This window comes from Prosopis cineraria, unplaced genomic scaffold, assembly GCF_029017545.1.
Source record: "Prosopis cineraria cultivar Desert tree isolate PC_DT_omini unplaced genomic scaffold, ASM2901754v1 PC12, whole genome shotgun sequence".
NCBI classification, from domain to species: Eukaryota; Viridiplantae; Streptophyta; class Magnoliopsida; order Fabales; family Fabaceae; genus Prosopis; species Prosopis cineraria.
In genome coordinates this window covers 38,215,292-38,238,963 of record NW_026555343.1, presented here as the reverse complement: position 1 = coordinate 38,238,963, position 23,672 = coordinate 38,215,292, and the positions used below count along the sequence as shown (strand labels likewise).

The 23,672-nt window shown below is 32.2% G+C and overlaps 1 protein-coding gene and 1 pseudogene across 1 annotated transcript; both read right to left on the bottom strand.

Moving 5' to 3' along the window:
- Nucleotides 1-10,309: 10,309 nt before the first annotated feature.
- LOC129289331 (probable LRR receptor-like serine/threonine-protein kinase At1g05700) lies at nucleotides 10,310-15,654 on the bottom strand. Its single transcript, XM_054926094.1, has 13 exons — nucleotides 15,489-15,654; nucleotides 14,872-15,412; nucleotides 14,061-14,554; nucleotides 13,832-13,970; nucleotides 13,660-13,731; nucleotides 13,510-13,581; nucleotides 13,321-13,401; nucleotides 12,354-12,505; nucleotides 11,945-12,159; nucleotides 11,643-11,817; nucleotides 11,389-11,451; nucleotides 11,110-11,299; nucleotides 10,310-10,759 (listed from the first exon to the last, which is right to left on the bottom strand). Exons 1-13 carry the CDS (start codon nucleotides 15,652-15,654, stop codon nucleotides 10,372-10,374), a joined length of 2,748 nt encoding a protein of 915 aa, XP_054782069.1. The 3' UTR covers nucleotides 10,310-10,371.
- Nucleotides 15,655-18,029: 2,375 nt separating this feature from the next.
- LOC129288089 (serine hydroxymethyltransferase 3, chloroplastic-like) lies at nucleotides 18,030-22,079 on the bottom strand (annotated as a pseudogene).
- Nucleotides 22,080-23,672: the final 1,593 nt, after the last annotated feature.

Here is a 23,672-nt window from a genome sequence, read left to right as displayed (position 1 = left end):
AAGATTTTTTACAATCCCAAATCATTGCCTTAAAAACATTCATTCAATAAGATGTTTTGGGATTTGACATCTCTGTGAACAATTGGTTGCTTACAACCAGTATGCAGATCCTCCAAGTATGTTTAAAAGTGAAGCAACTTTTGCTACATAAATAGAAAGATCAAGAAAGGAAAACAAGGCAAAAAATGAGTTATTTCTTTCCTAACTTTTTGCAAAATCCACTGCAATTTGTAATCATTGTTTCCAGTCTAAGATCTTTAAATTTCTCTTTGCATTAATATAAGTTGCATAAAAATTCTCTGTTCTATACTGTAATATTTTAATTTAAATTTTAATAGTTAATTTGGGTTAATAAAAATTTTAGAGAATATTTAAAGGTAAATAAATTAATAGGAGATGATTATTAGATCTAACTTAAAATATAATTCTAAGTTAAGATTTTAGAAATTATTATTATTATTATTATTAGGAAAAAAGAAAGAGAAATATAATAGAAGGAGAGACTGAGAAATAAAATGTAAATATATGTGTGTGTAGGAATTAAATAAAAAAATAAAAATAAAAAAAATTGGGGAGGTGGAACGCACAGTGTAATGTACAAATATATATATTAATTAAAAAAAAGGGGAGCAGTGGTTCCGTGTTCTGTGATGTACGTGTCTATATATATATATATATATATATAAAAAAACAAAAGGAAAGGAAAGAAAAAGGAGGTGGGGCCCACAATGTTTTATTTTTTAAAAAACTCACACCCCTTTCTCCTTCGTCCATTCAATCCTTTTCTTGTGCGCGAGTTGAGACAGAGAGAACACGAGTCGTCGGTGCGAGAGATTTAGGTTTTAAAAGTAAGAGTTTTTAATAGGATATTTAGGGTGTGATTTCAAGCTTTTCAAAACTAAGTAATTGTTCTAAAAATTTTTCTTAAAAATTTTTTAATAAATTATTCCTAATAATTTCTCTCCCACCACAATCTTCACCAACAACACAATCTACAAATAACATATTATTTATAAATATTAGTTTCAATTATTGAAACTAATAAAATAACTCTAATAATAGGATTAGAGAATATAACATAATTTTTAATCTCAATCTTAATACAAATTTAGAGTTAGTACTATTAAGTAAAATTTCTAACTCCTCTTTTAGTAATCAATAAATATTAATAAGCTAAAATCAACCTCTAAACCAAATTCTATTATTAAAATTTTTTTTATTTCATAAATTCGCACCTAAAATACCTAAAATTTAAAATTGACTCTCAAGTTTAGAATCATCATCCTATAGCCATAATAATTCATTTTTCATCCCAAATAATCATCTAAAACTCAATAAATTAACATATATTTTTGAATTTAATAAAAATCTAGCCTAGAGTTTGATCCATAGGCCTCAAATTCAAAGCTCACTAACAAATTTATACTCTAAAATATTTATTATACTACTAACAACCTCAACAACCATATTTATTCAACAAAAATTCATCTATCTTTCAAACTCTAAATTTTCTACCACCACAAAATCAAAAACCAAAGAGGAAGGATGGCTAAAAAAAATTTTAGAACACTTACTTAGTCTTGAAAAGCTTGAAATCACACCCTAAATATCCTATTAAAAATTCTTACTTTTAAAACCCAGATCTCTCGTACCGATGACCCACGTTTTCTCTGTCTCAACTCGCACACAGGGAAAGGATTGAATGGATGAAGGAGAAAGGGGTGTGAGTTTAAAAAAAAATACTATGGGCCCCACCTCCTTTTTCTTTCCTTTCCTTTATTTTTTAATATATATATATATATATATATATATACATACATCACAGAACACAGAACCACTGCTCCCCTTTTTTTTAATTAATATATATATTTGTACATTATACTGTGCGTTCCACCTCCCCAATTTTTTTATTTTATTTTTTATTTAATTCCTACACACACATATTTACATTTCATTTCTCAGTCTCTCCTTCTATTATATTTCTCTTTCTTCTTTCCTAATAATAATAATAATAATTTTTAAAATCTTAACTTAGAATTATATCCTAAGTTAGATGTAATAATCATCTCCTACTAATTTATTTACCTCTAAATATTCTCTAAATTTTTTCATAGATGAGAACGATGTTGGTGCCATCATCACAATATCCTATTAGAGGAGTCAAGTGTTTATGGTGAAATTTACCAAGAAGTTTTTCCTATGAATCAAAAAGTTATAACTTCTTTAAATTGCATGAATCTAGAGGTATTGTAAAATTTATATAAATGCTCCCACAATAATGTTATGTTGAATGATATTGTGTATGCTCCAACAGCTAAGAAAAATCTTATAAGCATTCCTAAGTTATTCGGTGACAATGATGCTAATATATGTCTTTTAACTCTCAGCCTGCTCTTATGAGACAATAAGGGACAAGGAAAGTGTTGCTACAAGGAATGAGAAATAAAGGGGGACTCTACAAGGTTGATGCAATGAAAGTCAAAGAAGATTTAGGAGGATCTCAGTTAGCGCTTTGCGTGTCCAAGAATGTTGATAGCTCTTTGAGCACTAGTTTTAAGTATTTTTTAGTTACGAAACTTTGGCATTGTAGACTTGAACATCGTAGTGATTGAATTTTGAATCAAGTTTTAAACTCTTGTAATGTCAAAGTTAATGAAAATAGTAAACCTTTGTTTTGTGAATCTTGTAAATTTGGAAAGTTTCATTCACTTCCATTTAAGGTTTTTGTTTCTCATGCCTCTAATCCCTTAAACTTATACGTATAGATTTGTGGGGTCCCTTTTCTACTCAGTCATTGCATAGTTAAAAATATTACATTTTATTCTTTGATCATTACAGTCATTTTAGCTAGATATTTCCACTTAAAACCAAGGATGAGGCCCTATTGATGTTTGTTAAATTTAAGCAATATATTGAGAATCGATTTGAGAGGAATCAGTTTGAGAGGAAGATTAAAACAATTTAAAGTGATTGGAGTAGAGAATATAGAAGTTTTATTAAGGTTGTTTAGGATATTAGTATATTGTCTAGACACTCTTGCCCTTATACCTCTATCCAAAATGGTAGAGTTGAAAAAAAGCACAGGCTCATAGTTGAAATGGGTCTAACCCTATTAGCACAAGCTAACATGCCACTCTACTATTGGTGGAAAGCCTTTCATGTAGATACAAAACTCATAAACAGGTTGCCTACTTCTATTTTAAAAGGAATCTCTACTTATCAAAAATTATTTGCTAAATATCTAGACTATGCCAATTTGAAAGTATTTGGGTCTACATATTATCCTTGTTTAAGAGCTTATAATTAACATGAGCTTTAATTTAGCACAATAAAGTGTGAATTTCTTGGTATAGTAATTATCACAAAGGATTTTGATGCCTATGACCTACTAATTAAGTTTACATATCAAGAAATGTCGAATTTAATAAACAATCCTTTCCTTTGCAGAAGAATTTTTGAATAAAAGAAAATACTTGACATTGAAGTGGATCCACAAGAATTCTTCGAGAGTTCTTTGGCATTACTACCATCCCTTTGTTTTGCTTTAACTAGAGATACTACCCCTATCATTCTGAACCAAAACATCAAAATAGTTCCAATGGTGAATTTATTGCTGATAGAGGAGGTATTTAAGTTCAACAGCAATTTAGTGCTAATTATGGTGTGAGGATTGAGGAAATTGAAGACCCACTTAAAATGAAAAATAGTTCTTCTTCTCAACTTGGCCCCAATCTAGCTTATTTTGCTAGTGACTTTAAGTCAGAACTTAATAACAATGATCAAAATCAGCTTGATCAACATGATGGTGATTCTAAAATTGTTGTTCAAGCAAAAGACACACAAAACAATCATCAAATGATAACTAGAAGCAAGTCAAGTATGTCTAATCCTAAGATTCCTTATGTGGGTTTAGTTACAACTGAAAGCCACCTTATTGTTGAGCCATGTAGTGTTCAAGAGGCATTAAAGTCTAGTATTTAGTGAAAAGCCATGATTGAAGAATTTAATGCTCTTATTAGGAACCAAACTTGGGTTTTAGTTCCATGTATTGAGAAAGAAAGGCCAGTGGACTACAAATGGATCTTTAGAAGCAAACATGGTTAGATGATAATTTTCTAAAACCTAAAGCATGGTTAGTTGCTAAAAGTTTTTAACAATATCTTGGTATTAATCATGCCAAAACATTTAGTCCTATACTTAAACCATCTACCCTCATATTTGTGCTCACTATTGCTATTAGTTTTAAATGGACTATCAAAAAAATATACATAAATAATTGTTTACTGTCAAATGTTACTGCAAGTGCATGGGTCTTTACAAGTATAGAGTTTTTCAAAGATATCATTCCCACGAGAATTTAAGTAAATGAGAGTTAAAAATTCATTATTAGGCTTTGAATTAGATTTAGCAAAATCAAATGTAAGGTTTATATAAAAGTAATAAAAATTGGATTAAAAAGTGTTCTAAAACAAGTAAATTAGTTGAAACTTTGACTTCAAGAGGTAAGGACCTAGAATTATCTCTTCATTTTGTATTTTATAAAATTTAAATCAATTTCTCTCAAATTGATTTTTAATAAAAATAAGTGCTAGTCTAAAATTATAATTTACTTAAAAAAGCTTTCTCAAGTCAAAATTAAGTATTTTTACCAATAGTAAAATTTTGCAGTCTTTTGAAAATAATTAGTAAAAATAAGTTTTAAGATCTAATCTTAATGTGACTATGAATGGTTAGTAAAATATCTCTATTTTACCAACAAAACTATCCATTTGTCTTTGTAAACTTCAGATCTAATATTATTTTATCCAAATTCTGTACCTTATGTTAGCTATCTTAAATACAACTTACATAAACAAAACATTTTAAATAGTGATCAAACATTTAGAAGTATTAAGTATAAGATAAAATAAACATGTATATATCATTAGTTATCAAAAGAGAGAAATACTCAAGTCTTAATTTATACAAAGGTTCAAAATAATAAGAAAACTAGCTACTCATGTTCAGAAAAGAGCAACAAATATTAAAATATGCAGTACCTATATCAGAAACAAAGAAAGAAAATGGAAGAGAAACAAAAAAACTGAATAAAATCCACTTGAATCTTTTCAAATCTTCATTTCTTGGCCAAATCTCCTTCAAAAGCCCAAAACCCTAGTAGAGCAACCTCTAAGGACCTCTAGAAATCACAGCATCCCTTCACAAGTCTCTGAATTTTGCACATGTAACATTAGCTTCAAGTCTAATGCCAAAATGTATAGCTTCAATAAGCATCCTTTGGCTGTAGCCAATTTATCCTTATCTATGACTTAAACACCTTGTGAGAGTTTGGGCTATGACTTATGATTTCTTGGTTGTGGCTAGAATGCTTTTATCATGTTGTGGTTCTAGCTTTCAGTTGAGGCCAAAGGTTTGTCGGCTAAGGCTAAAAATGCTTTGGCTAAGGCTTAATTCTTCACTTTTGTTTTATCTTTTTCTTGGCGTAATAATTTCATAACTTTTTCTTTGCTTCTCAAATAATGCTCCAACAACTAAGAAGACAAGTAATTTTATAAGGTCCAAGTTTAATCTTAACTAAGATAAAAATTATGAAAAATTTAGACTAAGATTTTGTCATTTAAGGCCAAGTATATAATATGCATATTTTCCTATTATATGTACTAAAAGTAAGCACAACTTTATCAAAAACAAATGAAATTGTAGGAAAACTAAAAACATGTTGAAATGGCAAAAATTTCTATCGATTATCAATAATTTTTTTCTCAATTGCTTCTTGCAAGAGAGAGTATTTATGAATCCTAATCATGTTTTCTTGTTAAACAAAGATATCTATTGCTTAGAACAAGCTCTAAAAGTTTGGTTTGAGAGATTGAAAAATACTCTTTTGGGTTATAAGTTTGTTCATTCTAAGTGTGATAGTTCTATGTTCTTTCTCAAGACTAAGGAAGACATAATGTTCTATCTAGTTTATGTGGATGATATCATTGTTACGGGGAACAATTCTTGCATGCTGAGCATATTTATTAGAGAATTAAATGCAAAATTTCCTCTCAAGGATCTTGGTGGTTTACTTTCCTTCCTTAGCATTGAAGCTTTTTAAGATGCTAAGGGACTAATACATATTAGGCCATTTTGAGGAAATGTGGAATGGAATATTGCTCTTCAATGCCTACACCCATGGTGGTAAACAAAAATCTATCTCCTAATGATGGAGTGCCTATGTTGAATCCTATAGTTTATCGACAAGTAATTAGGGCTTTACAATATTTAGTGAATACCAGGCTAGATATCGTGTATTTAGTCAATAATCTCAGTCAATGTCTATAAGCTCTTGCTAACAAACATTAGCAAGTCATGAAAAGAATATTAGGATACTTGAAGGGGTCATCTGATCTTGCTCTTCATATCAGACCTAGTGATTATCTCTACTTGCAAGGGTTTTTCAATGTTGATTAGGCTGTATGCATTGATGATCGGAAGTTTTTTGGAGGCTATTGCATTTTCTTTGAAGACTCTTTAATCACATGGTTAAGTAAGAAGCAAAGGATTGTTATGCAATCAAGCATAGAATCAAAGTATAGATCACTTGCCAATTGGGAAACGAAGCTTGAATGGCTTTAGTATATGTTCTCTAAGATCATATTGAAGCTTCAACAAACTCCAATAGCTTGGTGTGAACATATGAGTGCTTCAAGAAGTAAGCACATTGAACTTGATGTGCATTTTATTAGAGATGAGTGATGAATGGAGATATAGTCTTCCAACCCTGTTTAGTATGTACCTTTATCGGAGAATGTTTCAGACATCTTCACCAAGGCGTTGACTCACTCAAGCTTCTTCAATTTGAGAGACAAACTTGAAATGTCTAAAAATCCTACCTCTCATTTGAGGGGGTTGTGTGAAGGAATTATAGTCAAGGCCCACTGTATAATCACTCAAGCCCAATATCAACAGAGCTTGATACTTACCCAGCACAAGTCCAACATAACATTTACTATGTTTATTTAGTTTATTTTTATGTTTAAGTATTCTTTATTCTTTATTCTTATTCTTAGAGGCAGGTGACTCATTCTTGTACATTAGAGTTTTACCTTACCTCTATGTATAGTAATAAAACCCATCAAGCTATATGTCCCTCTTTCACCTAAACCTGCTTTTATTATTATATTGTCTCAAAGCAAGTTGAAACAGTGCAAATAAGACTTGTCTTGCCATTTGCAACTTATGTGTTTAGAACTGTAAGATTTTGCTGACAGGAACATTTTATTTTGCTTTTGTAGGGAATATACTAGTCACAAGGAGAGATCGAACATTCAATGTAGCTATTCATCTTTTTAGGCATAGGCATGATGATATTCATTACCTCTATATTTCTTTGAAAAAGAAAAAAAAAATCAAACAACAAAAAATAACTCGAAAGTGCCAGTGCGTTCATTTGACTTCATCTTCTAAACTTGAATTATTCAACTGAAAATATGAACCACTTATTTTTGTTTGTCTTTGTCATTAGCCGATTAATGTTGAACTGTAAATTGAATTGTGGGTGTTTCATATAATATTACATTAAGAAACAAGACATAAATTCACCGGAAGTTGAACTTACACTGTTAACAGAAGGCCTAAAATAAATGAAGAAAGTCAGCATTTGACTTGGGGAATTAATTGACATCTCCATTAATTAAAATAGTCCTCATGTCATAAGTCAGGCGTAATTAAAAAGAATAAATAAACATATGTCCCAAACTTTGAAATGACTGCAAATGGTTTTATATATGCACACACACACACAAGGAAAGATTTTTTCCGTGTTGATAAGGAGATTAATCTATTTTCACACCATACTAAAACCCAAATGTGTGAAACTATTTTCACACCACGAACACCCTTCCACAAAAAATTTCTATGGCAGCAAGACAAAGATGTCTAAGCTGTTTATTTTCTGATCAATTTTAGTATTGCTTGCAAGTTGAATCATGGTAAGAACCATTTTCTCCCCTTTTTTCCGCTTCCTTCTGCAATATTCTGCCTGATTTGTCAGATGGTGATTGAGGTACTGGCGTAACATGCAAACGATTTGTCTTCTCTTAGCAGTTAACACTGAGGTAGAAAAGCTTAGAGAAGATTCTCTTCGAAAGCTGAATGCTATGAGTCAGCATTACAAGAAAAGTTTGCAGGGTTTATAAATTCAAGAAATTTTTTTATGCTAGTTTTTTAAAATAATTTTTTTTAAATTTACATTCATAATATTGATACTTAAATTGAGAGGCTAATGTTTTAAAAAGAATTGCCTTCGAAAGATCACTCTCCCTCCATTTTTATCTATAAAAGAAAAAAAATTGCATTATATAGTTTAAGAAAATCAGTTAATTATATTAATTGTGTCTAAAAGAATTAAACTACAATACCTCTCATTAATTACATTAATCAAGCCTTTGTTAATTGTTTCTTATAATTATGAGTGATAAAATTATTAAAGATAATTTAAAAAATTTGCATTAATGCTTATCGAAAAATGTAAATTTGTTTATATATATAAAAAGAAGAAATAAAAGTGATAGTTTTTCTTATAAATAAAAAAAAAATCAACAAGAGGGTGAAGTGCCATGAATTAGAGCCATTGTGAATATCAACTCTGAAACAAATGTGCATTATAAGTTTAAGAGACTCTTTTACTTAATAAATTAATTTTTTAAAATAATTTTTATTTTATTTTATTTGTGCTCATAGCACACTTACTCTCGGTTCCCAACCCGAAGGAAAAGAGTTCATGCGTGTTCAGTCCAAACTGAAGTTTAGAAAACTCTGTTTATCTTGCCCATTTGTTTCACGGCGCTGAAACCTCATGTTGACAAACTAAATTGTTTCGGAAAACCATTTGAATGTTGCATGATTGACTGCACCACATACGGCATCAGCTTCAGAATGAGAGGAGAAAGAACCCTAACAAGGTTCAGAAGTTACTAAAACTCATATATCAACTACCATGCTTATCAATGTATTTATCATCAAGGCACAATTCCTTTCTACATTAAAACAATTTCTTGAATTAAATTATTACAAATATATAACTTACTAATAATAATAACACAATAAATGTCATTCAGTAAAACATGTAGTTACTATGTTATTTACCAGAATTCATACTGTATATTTTTCATGCTTTTAATTGCGGAGTTCAAGACAAAACAAAAAACAAAAAAACAAAAATTTGCAAATACTTTTTATGAATTGAATTAGATGTTGAATTGCAATAAACTACAATCAACCAGCATTAAATCTTTTAAATCAGCAAACTGGTTAGAATCAACAATATATTAAGTCAAATTTCACTAAAAATAATACGGAAAATCACCATGAAATGTCACATAAGCATTGAGAATATCAAAAAATCCCAAATCTGAGGTCCCATGAGACTTGAAGATGAAGTTTGAAGTATCACAAAACCTTCTCTACAAACCCACTCCGACGCGATTATATCTCCTGAATCTCCGATACTGGCAGACTCAACAATCTCCTATCCCGTCTGCTCAACCATCTCGGGAAATTGCCTGGATTATTCCTGCTCCGCTCATCACCATCTTTCTCTCCCATCAACCTTCTCCTGTTTTGTATCTTGGGTTGTTTGTTCTCAAGCCGGTGGGGTATGGCGATGGGGAGAGCAGAGAAGGAGGGATCGAGAGCCTTGAGAGAGAGGTCATGGACGAGGGCGAGGGATTGGAGAGAGGGGTGGGGGAGCTAAATAATTACTTCATTCGTTATATTTCACAGGTTTCATTTTGATTCTGCCTTTTGAAGTTGCGTGAAGTAGAGACGGGGGCTAAATAACAGCGTGATTGAAGAGGAAGATACAAAGAAAAGGAGGAAAAGGTGCTTTGGGGCATATTTCAGCTGATCATCTCTGGCTTTGTCTCTTCACTTTCCCATCTCTGGGGCTTCATATTAGTGACATCATCGACGAACCTGTGAGGGTACTTCGGCAGCCCTCATTGTTTTAAACAATGGGTATCGGGGATTCAGGCCGATAATCGTGTCGGAGTCGGTTAGTGCAAAAGGTTTTCTGATTTTCATGAGTATTTTGGTAATTTTATTTCAAAATTATTCACCCGTTAGTCCCATGGACTTGATTGATATTTGATGAGTTCATACGACTTCTGGGTATTTTCAATGCTGTCCTGGGACTTCACAGTGATTTTCCCACGCTCCAGCTTTCTTTTCTTTTTTCTTGGTACAATAATACTGCATGTAATTATGGAAATATTCTTTCATAAAAAAAAATTGTGGAAATATTCTTCTCCATTAAATCCATTTCTTTACGCGCCATGCAATAAAAAAGAAAGAAAGAACATAATGTTAACTTTGCCAAGATTTTAACTATCTAGCCAGAGAACTCTCCCCACTAATTCCACCAAATGAGAAATCAATTTTACTATGAATTCCACGAGCGATCTCCATAGCCAAACATTGTCTCAATTCCATCACTACGTTACTCATTGTAGGCCTATTCAAGGAAGAAGGCACTACGCAAGCCATTGCAGTATCCAATGCTTTTCCTGCAGAATCAGTATCAAAGTTTCCCTGTAATCTTGAATCCACAATATCATCAATCTTGCTTTCAGGAAGCATGAGATTAACCCATTGGACTATGTGTGGTTTTTCTTCAGTCTTGGCTATTGCAGGTTGTCCTGTAATTATTTCAAGCAGTACAATTCCAAAGCTGTAAACATCACTTTTTTCATTCAGCCTGTTTGACATACTGTACCTGCATAACAGAAAGAACTTGCAACTCAGCCTATTGCACTTGTTATAAAAAAGAAAAAAAAAACTTGCACGGTAAGTTTGTTATTCTATATATATATATATAGCTATTTAATTGGATCGGATTTGAGCATTGTTGGATCCAATTAAAGGTGGCTTTTTCAAAGATGTTTTTTGCATTCACTAGACTCAAACCCAAAGTTTTGTACTTAACTGAACATAGTCCCTTACACTAGTACCACAACTGTTGGTAATGAGTTTTTTATTCATAAAGACTAACTTGTGCACTCATTAATTTCTGACTTCTGAGAACTAAAGATAATCCAGCTATGTTTAGAGTTAGCAAAATCTTACTCGGGGTCAAGGTATCCTGGGGTGCCAGCTATCACAGTAGATATATGTGTATCACCTTCATCGGCAAAGATTTTTGACAATCCAAAATCAGCTATTTTGCCCCGAAAATTTTCATTCAGTAAGATGTTTTTGGATTTAACATCTCTGTGAACAATTGATGGCTTGCAACCCGTATGCAGATACTCCAAGCCTACAGTTGAAGTGAAGGAACATTTTCTGCATAAATGGAAGGATCAAGAAAGGAAATAAAATGAAAAGATGAGTTCTTTCTTTCCTAACCTTCTGCAGCATCCACTGCAATTTGTAACCGTTGTTTCCAATCCAAGATGTTCTCATTTTTCTCTGCATCCACAAAAGTTTCACCGAAAAAAAAAAAAAAAAAACTCAGTTATATACAACTAGAATTGAGTTTGAGCGAACTTTCAGCCTCCATATTGACTTGTATATTTTGTCTTATATGGGCTGTTAGAATCATGCTATTAACTTCCTTGTGTGAAGTAAAATTTAGAAGGACTTGATCCTGTGGCCAATACCTGATAAATGCTTAGCTAAGTCACTATTAGCCATATACTCATAGATGAGAGCTATGTTGGATCCATCATCACAATATCCTATCAGAGCAATCAAGCGTTTATGGTGAACAGTAGCCAAAAGTTTTGCCTGTGAATCACAGTCATAAGCTCTGCAACTTGAATAAATCAAAAGGTACTGTGAAATATGGCAAAAATATTGTGACAGACAGATAAAAGAAGAATTGCTTGGTAAGGAAAGGTGTTTGAAACAGCGATCACTCCGTATGAAGAAGAATTGATCTAATGAAATAGTGGCACTATACCTCTGCCTGAAATTGCTGATATCCCTGAGCTGAAGGTGTAAGCATTTTGACAGCAACCTGAGTGTTACCTAAGAAGCCATGGTAGACTGTTCCAAATGCTCCTTTTCCCACAACCTTTTCAAAGTTGTTGGTAATGCTAGAAACTTCAGCATATGTTAGCTGTTGTTTCTTTAGCTTTAGTTCCTTATTTATTTTGGAATAAGCACTCAGCTTCTCTGGAAAGATGGAAACCGCGAGAGAATAAAGAGTATGCACTCAGAAAAAAAAGAAAAAAAAGAAAAAAAGTTCCCCCCTTATCTAACTTGGCTGTTTAAATAAACATAGTCAGATTTTCGTTGGTAAATAGCATGACTGTTTTCTCAATCTTATTACGAGGAGTTTTTACCTACAGAAGACATTAGACACGTACCTTCTTGTTTTCTTCTGAAGATGCAGAAAGCAATTGTGACTGTCAGCAGTATGAAAACTCCGGCTAGCGATGATACTAATGGAATGACAACCTTTGCCTTGCTACTCTTGCATGAATCTTCTGAAGAGCAAAGATTTGGATTTCCACCAAAACTTGCATTTAAAATGAAAAGTGAACAAGTTATATCACACTATTCTCCAAAAAAAAAAAAAACAATGATAATAGAGAATTATCTCAACCAGCGCCTTAAATAGAAGTAGAGCGTCCCTTAAAATTTAAGAGAAATTACAAGGCTAGATTGTACATAGCTCATTTTCACTTTTGAATAACTTACAGATAACTACTTGAACTTCAACACTGGATAATGAACCCCCCTTAAAATTTTAAAATTGTGCAGATAATACTCCTATAATTGGGTAGCTATTTGACTAATGAAAGCATTTATCCACACATGATCTGAAGTTTATAAGAATTATTAACACACAAACAAAAGATGAAGTGGGTTGTTTGCACAAGAAATATAGTGAAATAAAAAAAAAACTAAGGAAATAAGGGTTATCTACACAAGTTTAAAAGTTTAGTGAGTTCATAGTTAAATTTGAAAGTTAGTGAGATTATATGCTCAAGATCCTTAGTTACAGGTACTAATCTATTTAGCTAGGAGAATTAAAAATACAACCATTTAACTTTAGTTCATTTACTAACCCTCACTTCGATTATAAATATAATAAATTATACATCCTTTGGCAGTTGAGAATTTTGGAATCTAGGCTGCATGAACCATTATTGCACAGAAGAAAGGGTGTAAAGTTCCACCGCTGTTAACAGGAAATGTTTTAAACGCTAAAGGGTGAGAGTTTGAGAGTAACTCCTTGTTGAAGAAAAAAGAAAGGGGTATTTGCAAAATGATCAGAGTTGATAGAGTGTAATGCAATTCTCTCTAAATAGATACAAAAATGGAGCATACCTGAGTTTGAGTGATCCATTCTTTGACCTCTCATAAAGTTCTGCTGGAATTGTTCCAGATAGCTGATTGCCTTCGAGGTCTCTTCAGGGGACAAAAAATATTAGTGTCAGATTTTTCCCCTTTTCTGGAATATACATGTTTTCTTGAAGAATTTAAGAATCCATATGAAAATTGAAACGATTTACTCACAGAACCCTCAAGAACTGCAGTTGAGATAGGAAACTAGGTACGTCTCCGACTAAACTATTGTTTGACAAATCCCTAAAATGAGAATAAATAATCTTTGTCAGATAGTCAACTATAAGTTACTATTTTCATCTAAGAGGTTGAGATGCTTACAAATACTCAATCGACTTCAAATTGGATATGTCTGGAGCTATGTTTCCAGTTAATCCACCAGAGGATAAGTTCCTAAAAGCCAAATGGTATGAAGTCCGTCACTATTGTTGAAGATGATGAATTCAAACAATAAAATCTTCATTTTTTAATGACTATTTTATGTTATACTTACAAGGATGTGATCATTGGTGGCCCAGATCTATCATAGCTGCAGTTAAGACCGTCCCACAAGTATGCCTGTGGAGTACAAGGATCTCCTTGCCAATTTCTCTTGATCCCATAAAATGACTTGATGTTCATGATTGCATCAACTTTTATAATACAAGTAATTCAGTCAGATTAGATAAAGAACTGTGAGTAATCACGATGGTACTAGCAGAACTGGCAACCGGTGAACGTACCATCTGTTTGCTGTGTTTGTGATTGAGAGAGATCCTTAACCATATATATCTCAATGGCATTGAAAATAGGAGGCAGTGTTGATCTGCCAGTTTTATTGATCCAAATATCGAACCAAGGTTCAGTTGTTGCTTGTATATAATACTCGGTCTCAAGGTATGGAGGACTGACTGGATCAGAATTGATAAGGCCTCCATTCAAGAAAGTGTTGAATTCTCTGATTTGATTTGCTTGGAGTTTCTGAGTTTCAGCAAAGTATAAGCATGTGTAGTAAGTAGAGGCATTGTACCTGGGGAGGAAGTGAAATTCCATGTCGTTCCTGACATTTGCTGGCGTTGCCGCTGTTCTCATGACAGTGGAGGGTGGTACTGTTATGAAGCTGTAGGATGGTACTGATGATGATGATCCTTGGCCTACAGGAAGTGAGGTATTCATCCGTTCCCAGTCTTTTGAGTTATGAGGAGTCCATATTCGATCATAGATGTCATCTGGGTATCTTTAAAAAAGAGGGTAAAACATCAGTGAGCATGAGATTGAAACCCAATTTTCATGAGTGTTTTAAAAAAAAAAAATTGTTGACAATACATATTTTCTTGCAATCCCTTGTTCATTAAGATATCTTCGCTTTTGTGCACGCATTCTGTTTCCATTCATGAATGTAGAACTTAACCTAGCACATACTTCGTTAAATTAAAGACACTAATATCATGAAATTCTTGCTCGGGAAGGTGACCTTAGATGTTGGCTTTTATAAATTTAAGGTTCCTACTTGTCGTAGCACACAATTTTTTTATGTAAAAATACAAGGCTCACCTGACTAATTCACCATCCTGCAACCCTAAATCATACCGCGCCAAGAGCTCCAGAGAACTAACAAGATAGGCATCACTGTGAAGAACTCTGAGCTCCAAAACTGATACGAAAGGTGTCCCATTGTTGGTGTTAAAAAGGCAAACATGAACATAATTTGTTGAAGCAGCATAAATGATTTCCTTGATCAATATATCAGATGCATTCTGAAACATCACTGAGTCCCACCACTTAGTTCCAAGATAGATGTCAAATTTGGGAAGAGAGTCTTCACCATCATAGTTACCATACATGAACATGGCTCTCACTAGGTACTTGCTGCCACTTCCTTGAGGAGCATTAAGGGTATAGCAGTTCCTAGTTCCTTCTGGGAAGCTTCGAACATTCCGGAACTGCCTTTTAAGAGTGTTTGGCTTATATTTGGATGATATGCTGTGGGTAATTCCAGTGGATATAAAGTTGGCATCTGAAGTGTAATTGATGGAAGTGGTTTCATCGGTGTAGTTTGGCTCACCCACGAGTCCACAATCAATACTGATGAATCCTGCAAAATGGGTAAGCCTAAGTCGTAAGAAACATGAAGATGTGATAGCAGTCAGATGAAGATGAGACTAGCTAACCTGATTGATTCTGGGAATGAACAAGAACTGCAAGTGGCAAAGAAAGTTCAAACAATGCGAACAGAACAACAACTGAAAGGTTTTGCAGACTCCAAAATTTAGTTATGGTTTTGGGGGGAACAGTCTGGTCGCAAGGAAAGATTAAACATTCAGCGAAGCTATTCATCTTTCGAGGACAAGAATGATGTTATTCATTATTTCTATATATTCTTTTAAAAAAACATCAAGAAATAAAATAGTAATAATAATAATAATAATAATAATAATAATAAGACTGGAGGAAAAAGGAAGGAAGAACCAATGCCTTCTTTTTTGACCATTTTCTGGAGTTGAATTAAAAAAAATGTAAATATGATCTCTTTTGTCTTGTTCATCATTGGAAGGAGATTGGGGTTGTAGATGTAAATTGAATCGTGCGTTTTTCAAAGGCCACTTAATTCAACTTTCAGATGTGATTTCAGCAGGTGCTGCAATTCCAAAGTTACTAGAAGGTCCAAAATATAGAAACAGAGCACGTGTTTGACCAGCGGAAATATTTTTGTATTCCGTTGGTCAAACTATTATTTATACATTCCTAACTTTGAAATGACTCAATTAGTTTATATGTACACATACATACATAAATAAATAAATAAATAAATATATATATATATATATATATATATATATATATAAGACTCTTACATAGATTAGTCATCAAGCCGACATGCTGAAACCCAAACGCGAGAAATTATTCTCACGCCAAGAGCACCCTTGGTGGGGAAAAAAATTACCTGAAATCAACCGAGTCTTCCATTTCGATGATACAGAGAAATGATAATGGAAATAGACAACTTAAAAGATTTTCATCTTTCCTGATAAGCAAACATCAATCATTTTAAGATTTTAAATTTACTTAAATGGAAGTCTCTTGCCTGTTTGAAACGATTTCCTAAAGTTCAATTCCATATACCGGGTCACATCTGAAGTGGAATCTTCTAAACATCAAAGGCGCGAAAACTTGAGGCAAAGTCATGAAATGGGGATTCATGCAGATTCTATCCACAAGTGAATCTATACATATTTGGTAAAATGTGATTAGCCTCTCGCTTTTAACTATAACTTTAAATTTCAGCTGGGTATAATAAATTATAAAAATAATTAATTAAATGATAGAGTTTAATTATAATTAATTATGTTATAATACAATCTGTTTGAATATTATTTTTTTAAAATTAATTTTAATAAAATTAAAAATATTTGGATAATTTATTCAAAATTAATTTTAGCTATATAAATTACCATAAGGATATTGCCTTTTAAAATTAAATTATTGATAAATTTATATCTAATATTATTAAAGTTGTTACATTTTATTTGAGAAATAAAATATATTATTTAAATTACATATCTAATTAATTAAAAAATTTAAATTATATTAATATTAACATTTAAATTTATGTAAATAAGTAACTCAATATATCTTAATTAAAATAAATTTAATAAAAGAGAAATATTTAACTCTTAAATATCAAACACTAATTTTACAATAACTAATAAAAATGATAATATATAAATTGATCTTTAATGACATCATAGATATGAGTCATATCTGACAAAAATGTTAAATACTATTTTAAAATTTTGACAACATAAAAAATGTAGCAATGTAATAAATGATGTAAAATCTCTCTCTCGTTGAACATTTGCAACAATCTTGTAATGACCCTCAATTTTATTTTAAATTAAATTAAATTAATTTTTCTCTATTAATTAATATTTTATTTGAATTAGTTTTATAATAAGTGTTAAGTGGAGGATAATAATTGACAAAAACTTATGCTAATAATTTTTTTAAAGATTCAAAGTTCAAATTTTACTAAGAAGAAAAGAGAGAAGAAAAAAAAAAGTTTGATTTTATTTTTATTAAATTTTGTGCATTTTTTTATCTTTTTTTTTTTTGTCTCTCTTCGTAATTTTTTCCAATGCCTTTGTAAATTTTAAGCAAAAGCTGACTCTGAAAGCTTAGGGAAAAAATTAATTTTTTTAAAAAAATTGATTTTTTTTGAAAACATTGGTATTTGGATAATTGAAACAAAAATCAATTTTTCCCCCAAAAATTTGATTAAAAATGGCTATCCAAACACGCACTAATTCTATAATTATGGACAGCCCGTCTCTTGGGTAGGTCTAACCTTTTGCCTACAGATTTATGCGATGAGCATGATGCTCCTCTTTAATCCCCTACACAATGCATTTCCAAAGCCTTTGTATTTTTCTTAAAAATAAAATTTTATACGTGAATTAAGCTATTGGACAACACAAAATTTTATCAGCAAGTCCAGCTTAATTCTAAGTAGATCATTAAATTATAGCTGCCAAATGTTAGACTTCTAATTTCATCATTTAATAAATGCGTTCACATCGTAACTTCAATTTTCCGATTCCTATGAAACAAAAGGCATCAGTGTAAACTTACAATTTCCAGTGACTTCATTTGCCTTAATTTCATCAAATATTCGGAGGCTTAGTCCATGCACTAAAACTACCAATTAATGACTTCTACAGCAAAGTATTTATCTACTTCCATCCCACAATACAAAATCCATAGAATAATACAATGTTGATACAATTCCTCCAATATACAACTTTCACATCCAAGACCCAAAATAATAGTTGATGGGACTTGAAAAGAATGTTAGTCCTGTATATTTTATTGTCAATCTAAAATTTAACAACAGGATGAAATAAAACTTATTTTCAAACTAAATGATACATTTTGCCCAGCTTGACCATTAAAGGGGGCAAAGACCAAAGAAATTACTTCGTTAGTATTCCTAAATGAAGCATGTAAGTCCCACCCCAACCCCCAAAAGAAGAAGTCTGCACCAGCTTCCCAGTTATTAGAACTTACCATTCAGCTGCTACACCACCTAAACTCCAGGAATTGGATACTGAGTAGTGAGAGTTTCAACTTTTTTACGAAGGTTTGAAATCTCGTCTTTGAAAGGAAATTCAGGGGATGACACCAACTGCAAAAAGTCTTGGAGCTTTGTTCCTGGGGCCAGATGTTTGGCTTCAAGTGCTACTCGCACACCCTCATGAATGAAGTCTGCGATCAGAACAAACTCTCTCTCTCCTAGTCCTCTTGTTGTCATTGCTGGCGATCCAATGCGGATGCCCCCGGGAACCAGGGCACTTTTATCAGTAGGAACAATGGAAAAAATATTTGGAAAGAAGGGGAGGGAGGAAGATCAAACAGACTAAATAAACAAGGCAAAGAATACGGTACACAAGCAGCAAGAATCTCACCAGGCACTGAATTCTTGTTGAGAGTTATAGAGGCCATGTCAAGAATTTTCTCCACTCGTGCACCATCAATACCCTAGGATAATTGATGTTGGTTTATGTAAAAAAGAAAGGAGTAGACGACCCAAATATATATAGACATAATATATAAAAGTTAAGTTCATAAAGCATCATATAGTCGATATCCACAATCATGATGACTTTTTTTCTTGGTGAAAGACAACCATTATGACTTTACCAGTGTTTACCTTGCCACCTTTACCGTTTTTTTTTTCCCCCTTTTGGTCCATTCACCTTTAAACTTTTATGGAATGCATGAAATAATTTTAGAGCAACATTTAAACTTCCACAACATAGAGCAACAAAATAACAAGGAGCAGAAACAAAGAAGGAATAATTAAAAAAAAAAATACTGAAAATTTATCCTGAATTTGACATAAAAAAGCAACATGCTTACAGATGGCCTTAGATCAACAAGAGCCAGGTGATTATCAGATACCAATTTGAAGCTATGTTCAATCAATCGATTAGCTAGAGTTCTACAGTTAGAGACCACCTACAGGATCAAAGTTATATGAGTGCACCAGTCATGATACCTTGAGGAACATACTTATCAATGGTCGAAAGAGAAATACCTGGTTTTGATAAACCTTGAACTCTGGGGATTGAGCATATTTCAAACACACTGTTAATCCTCCAATTGTATGGTTATGAGGGCCGCCCTGAATAAAGATAATTTTAGTGCCAAACTATGAAAGCAGGGGCAATATTCCCAACTAGAATAGTAGAGACCTAAGCAGAACCATTATCTTACTTGTAGGCCTGAAAAAACAGCATTGTTAATGGCAGACTCTAGATCGACACCATGCACAGATTCTTTCTTGAAGAATATCATGCCACCTCTTGGACCTCTCGAAGACTGGCAAAAAAATATTTAATTGTGCAAAAAAATATTTAATTGTACTAAGTCATGGGTGGGAAACACCAAGAGAGTGTATAGTTAAATGTTAGATGCGTTAGTTGTTAGAAGAATGAAAGCAAACTCTGCTTCCTTCACTTTTGAATAAAAAATTAAAGCACGATATTGGGAATGTCTCAAGGAAAACCTTGTGAGTTGTGGTTGTCACAACATCACAAAATTCAAAGGGATCAGCAAGCACACCAGCAGCAACAAGTCCACTAATATGAGCCATATCCATCATAAGAAAAGCACCAACTTCATCTGCAATCTTCCCAAGCATATCAGATATAATTAGCTTTTTGCTAAGAAAAGAAAAATCACATATACATGAAGAGATATTCCATCACAAACAAAATATTCTAGAAAATACATATAAACAGGACTTACTTTTCTCATCTGTGGATAGTCAATGTCTTGAGGATAAGCACTAGCACCAGCAATGATGAGTTTTGGTCAGAAGAGATTAGCAGTTTTCTCAAGCATACCATAATCAATGAGGCCTGTTTACAATTCAAAAGTAAGCACCTGTCGATTATCAAATATATTTGCATGGTTTAATAAAAAAAAAAAATGTATGCATCAGTGAATTCATCAAGTTGAAAAGGCATCGGTTCACAATAGATTGATGTGCCTGATACACGCCTTTTGGGAGTCATGAATCCATGAGATAAACGTCCCCCGTGAGGCAAGTCCAAATAATATAAATGAGAAAAATGCCCCCCATCAGTACAGCCTTGTGACAGAAAGGCTATTTCGGAATAGCAAAAATCACATAAATGAAAATTGTTTACCATTACTCGATCATGTGGCTTAAGAATTGCCGTGTAAACCTCAAAATTAGCACCAGAGCCAGATGAAGGTTAAACATTTACACCCCACTTACTCCCATCCAAGTGAAATGCAGCCAATGCCCTCTCTTGACATAGTATTTCAAGCTCATCAATGTATTCATTTCCACCATAGTACCTTACATGTATGACAAGACTCTAATTAATATAACTAGAGAAGTGAAAAAGGGAGGGGGCATTTAGCGAAACAATCATTCACGCAAAGAAGGAAAGAATAAAGGAAGAAAATTTACTTTTTGCCAGGTAAACCTTCTGAGTACTTGTTCAACGTAAAATTTTCTGAAGCAATAAGCTCAAGGCTTTTATACTGCCGGTTTTCTTCCTTGCCTATAATAGCATAAACCTCAGGATCAGCTTTACTCAGGCGATAATCCAGGAAGCTACTTCTATCACCTGAAAACATCATGTGATCCCAAAGAACAAAGCGTCAGTGTTTAGACCAAGAATTAATTATTGGCATACCGGTATACATTGGTCTCAAATATTAAATAGACCAAGTGCCTTGAACACTGAAGAAGAGAAAAGAATAAACTACTAATTATGGCATCAAAGTGCGTAAGCCTTGGATATTTATTCCGTCTTCAAAAGTAGTTACTAGCTAGTAGCTACTCTGCTAGCCAGTGACACAAAATCATTCTATTGAAATGGTATAGTTACCTCCAATTTCAGGCACTGAGACTGTAGATGGCCGCCCACCGACCAAACTTCTTTCAACATAAGATGCCTTACAAATCTTCACATTACTAAGTTTCACTTGAGGAATAAACCCAAAACTGTCGCACCCATTTGCAGGAAAATTAAGCAACTTAGTCCATGCAGATTGTTGCCAGGAATCCATCATTGCAACTTTACCACAGACTTGCATCCTCGTCTGTGATTTTATAATGAAGAATCCTGCATGGTTCATAATACATTATAAAATAGAGCTGGGACGGCAATGGCAAACTATAGCTCGTCATGATTGCAACAGCTTTCACTCGCAAGTAGAAAATATTAAAGAAAAACATATTTCCTACTCTCATGTTAAACAAGCGGAAAAATTCAACATCCAAAAAACAAACTAAATCTTTTGCCAATAAACTATCTACATATATTCTACCTGAGTCCTGAAGATGATGGACTCAATGATCTCAAGAAGTGACGGTGACGCAGAGTCAAGGGCAACGAACGCCGAGAGGACGGGGGAACAAAAAATGGAGCTACACGAACCGGTCGAAGCACGAAATAAGACAAACGAACCTCGATGTCGTCGCCGATCAGCTTTGCGAACGACAACAGAACAAGGAGGAGAGAGAACGACGGTGACCACGGGAGGGGCCGACGAGGGAAGAAGGGTTCTGTGGTTTTGTTGCATTTGTTGCCGCCGATCAGCTTTGCGAACGACAACAGAACAGGGAGGAGAGAGGACGACGGTGACCAAGGGAGGGGCCGACAAGGGAAGAAGAGTTCTGTGGTTTTGCTGCATTTGTTGCTTTTGTGTCAGTGAGTAGAGTGGGAAACAAGGCCAGGCAGGGAGGGCCGGTCAGAAGACTTCTTTAAATAAAAAGATTCAAATTTTATAAATTAATTTTTTTAAAAATAATTAAACTTAAAAATCTCATCTTAATAAATTTTATAAAAAAAATTCAAATAATTTTTTAAATCTTATTATATTATTATTTTTTTAATGAAATAAACTTTTAAAATCAAGAACTTAAAACTTTAATTTTATGTTCATTATATTATTATTAATTTTAATTTATTTAAATTTAATTTAATTTAATAAATATTAGCGTATAACATAAAAATTTTAATATTTTTTATTTTCTTATAATTATTATGTTAAGTATTTATAAAAAATAAATTATTTTTTAATCAAAATTTAAATTTTATTACTAAAATTTTAATTTTTAAAAATTATAAGGATTTTAATTTTTTTAAATTTTAAAATATTTTAATTTATTTGTTGTGTTTAATTTTATTTTAATTTTTAATAATAGAATTTGTGAGCCCAAATCTAAACCTTTTAAATAAGAGCCAAGTCTCAAAAATGAATGAAAAATAAAAAACTAAACTTAAAAGTTTAAGCACTTCTGAATTAGATCCATAAAAGTTAAATTTATAAAGGTTGGGCTCACTCATTTTTCAGCTCTTGCAATGAGGTATGTGCCGTTTATCTTATAATTCAGCTACACAAATCAGTATGATCAGTATCGGCATCAGTCACTAATAATACATGTATCACTTGTATTTCTTTGTTTTTCCTTTTTGGCGGTGTATTTCAAAACAAAACAAATGATTTTTTTCACCCGGCCAAAAACCCATTGCTTTTATAACCTTTCTGTCTTTTTTTTTTTTTCAAATGCATAATAATTAATTAAAATAAATGATTCAATTGAGTTTTACTGGTTTTTGAAATTTTTGTCTGTGCTAAAATTACTTGTTAATTTGAATAATAGAAATACAAAATCTACAACATGCTCAAGAAAATATGCCCATTTAAATGATAAAACTGAAAAAATCACCAATAAATGTTCTCAAAACGTCCTCTATTCATCTCGCAAGATTTTTATTAGTTCACTTTCAGTTGTTAAATGAAAAATATTTTGATATAAAAAAAAGTTAGGGGTTTGATTTACGTGCAATATTGCAAAAAATCACAGTACAGAAAACATCATAACTTTAATTAGGTGTGTGTGTTTGGATAAAAAAAATTTTAACTAACGTTAGAATCAAAGTTAGCAAATTGAGATTGAAAAAAAACTTCTAATTTTAATGTAATTTATATTTGAATTTTTTTTCATAAGTCAGTTGAATAAATTAAAATACGTTTAAATGATTTAATTTAGAGGCCTATTGAGATGTATAATGATAAAAATAAATATGAGTTTTTTTATATATATTTTTATGACTAATTTAATAATTTTGAGAAAAAATATTAAACTTGAAATTATATTTTTTTAAAAGATAGAATTAAAAAATATAAAATAAATTATAAAATTTAAATATAAATTACAAAATATTCAATTTTAAAAAGCTAAAATAAATTAATAAATTATAAAAATATTAGATAGCAAAATATTTTCCTTGTACATATACACACACACA

Excerpts from the sequence above, each read along its gene's own strand:
- LOC129289331 (XM_054926094.1), bottom strand. The coding sequence starts at position 15,654 with ATGAATAGCTTCGCTGAATGTTTAATCTTTCCTTGCGACCAGACTGTT. Across the intron at positions 13,402-13,509 it reads CTGCAGTTCTTGAGGGTTCT|AGACCTCGAAGGCAATCAGC; the intron begins GTGAGTAAATCG and ends TGTCCCCTGAAG. Across the intron at positions 11,452-11,642 it reads CTTAGCTAAGCATTTATCAG|AGAAAAATGAGAACATCTTG; the intron begins GTATTGGCCACA and ends TTGTGGATGCAG.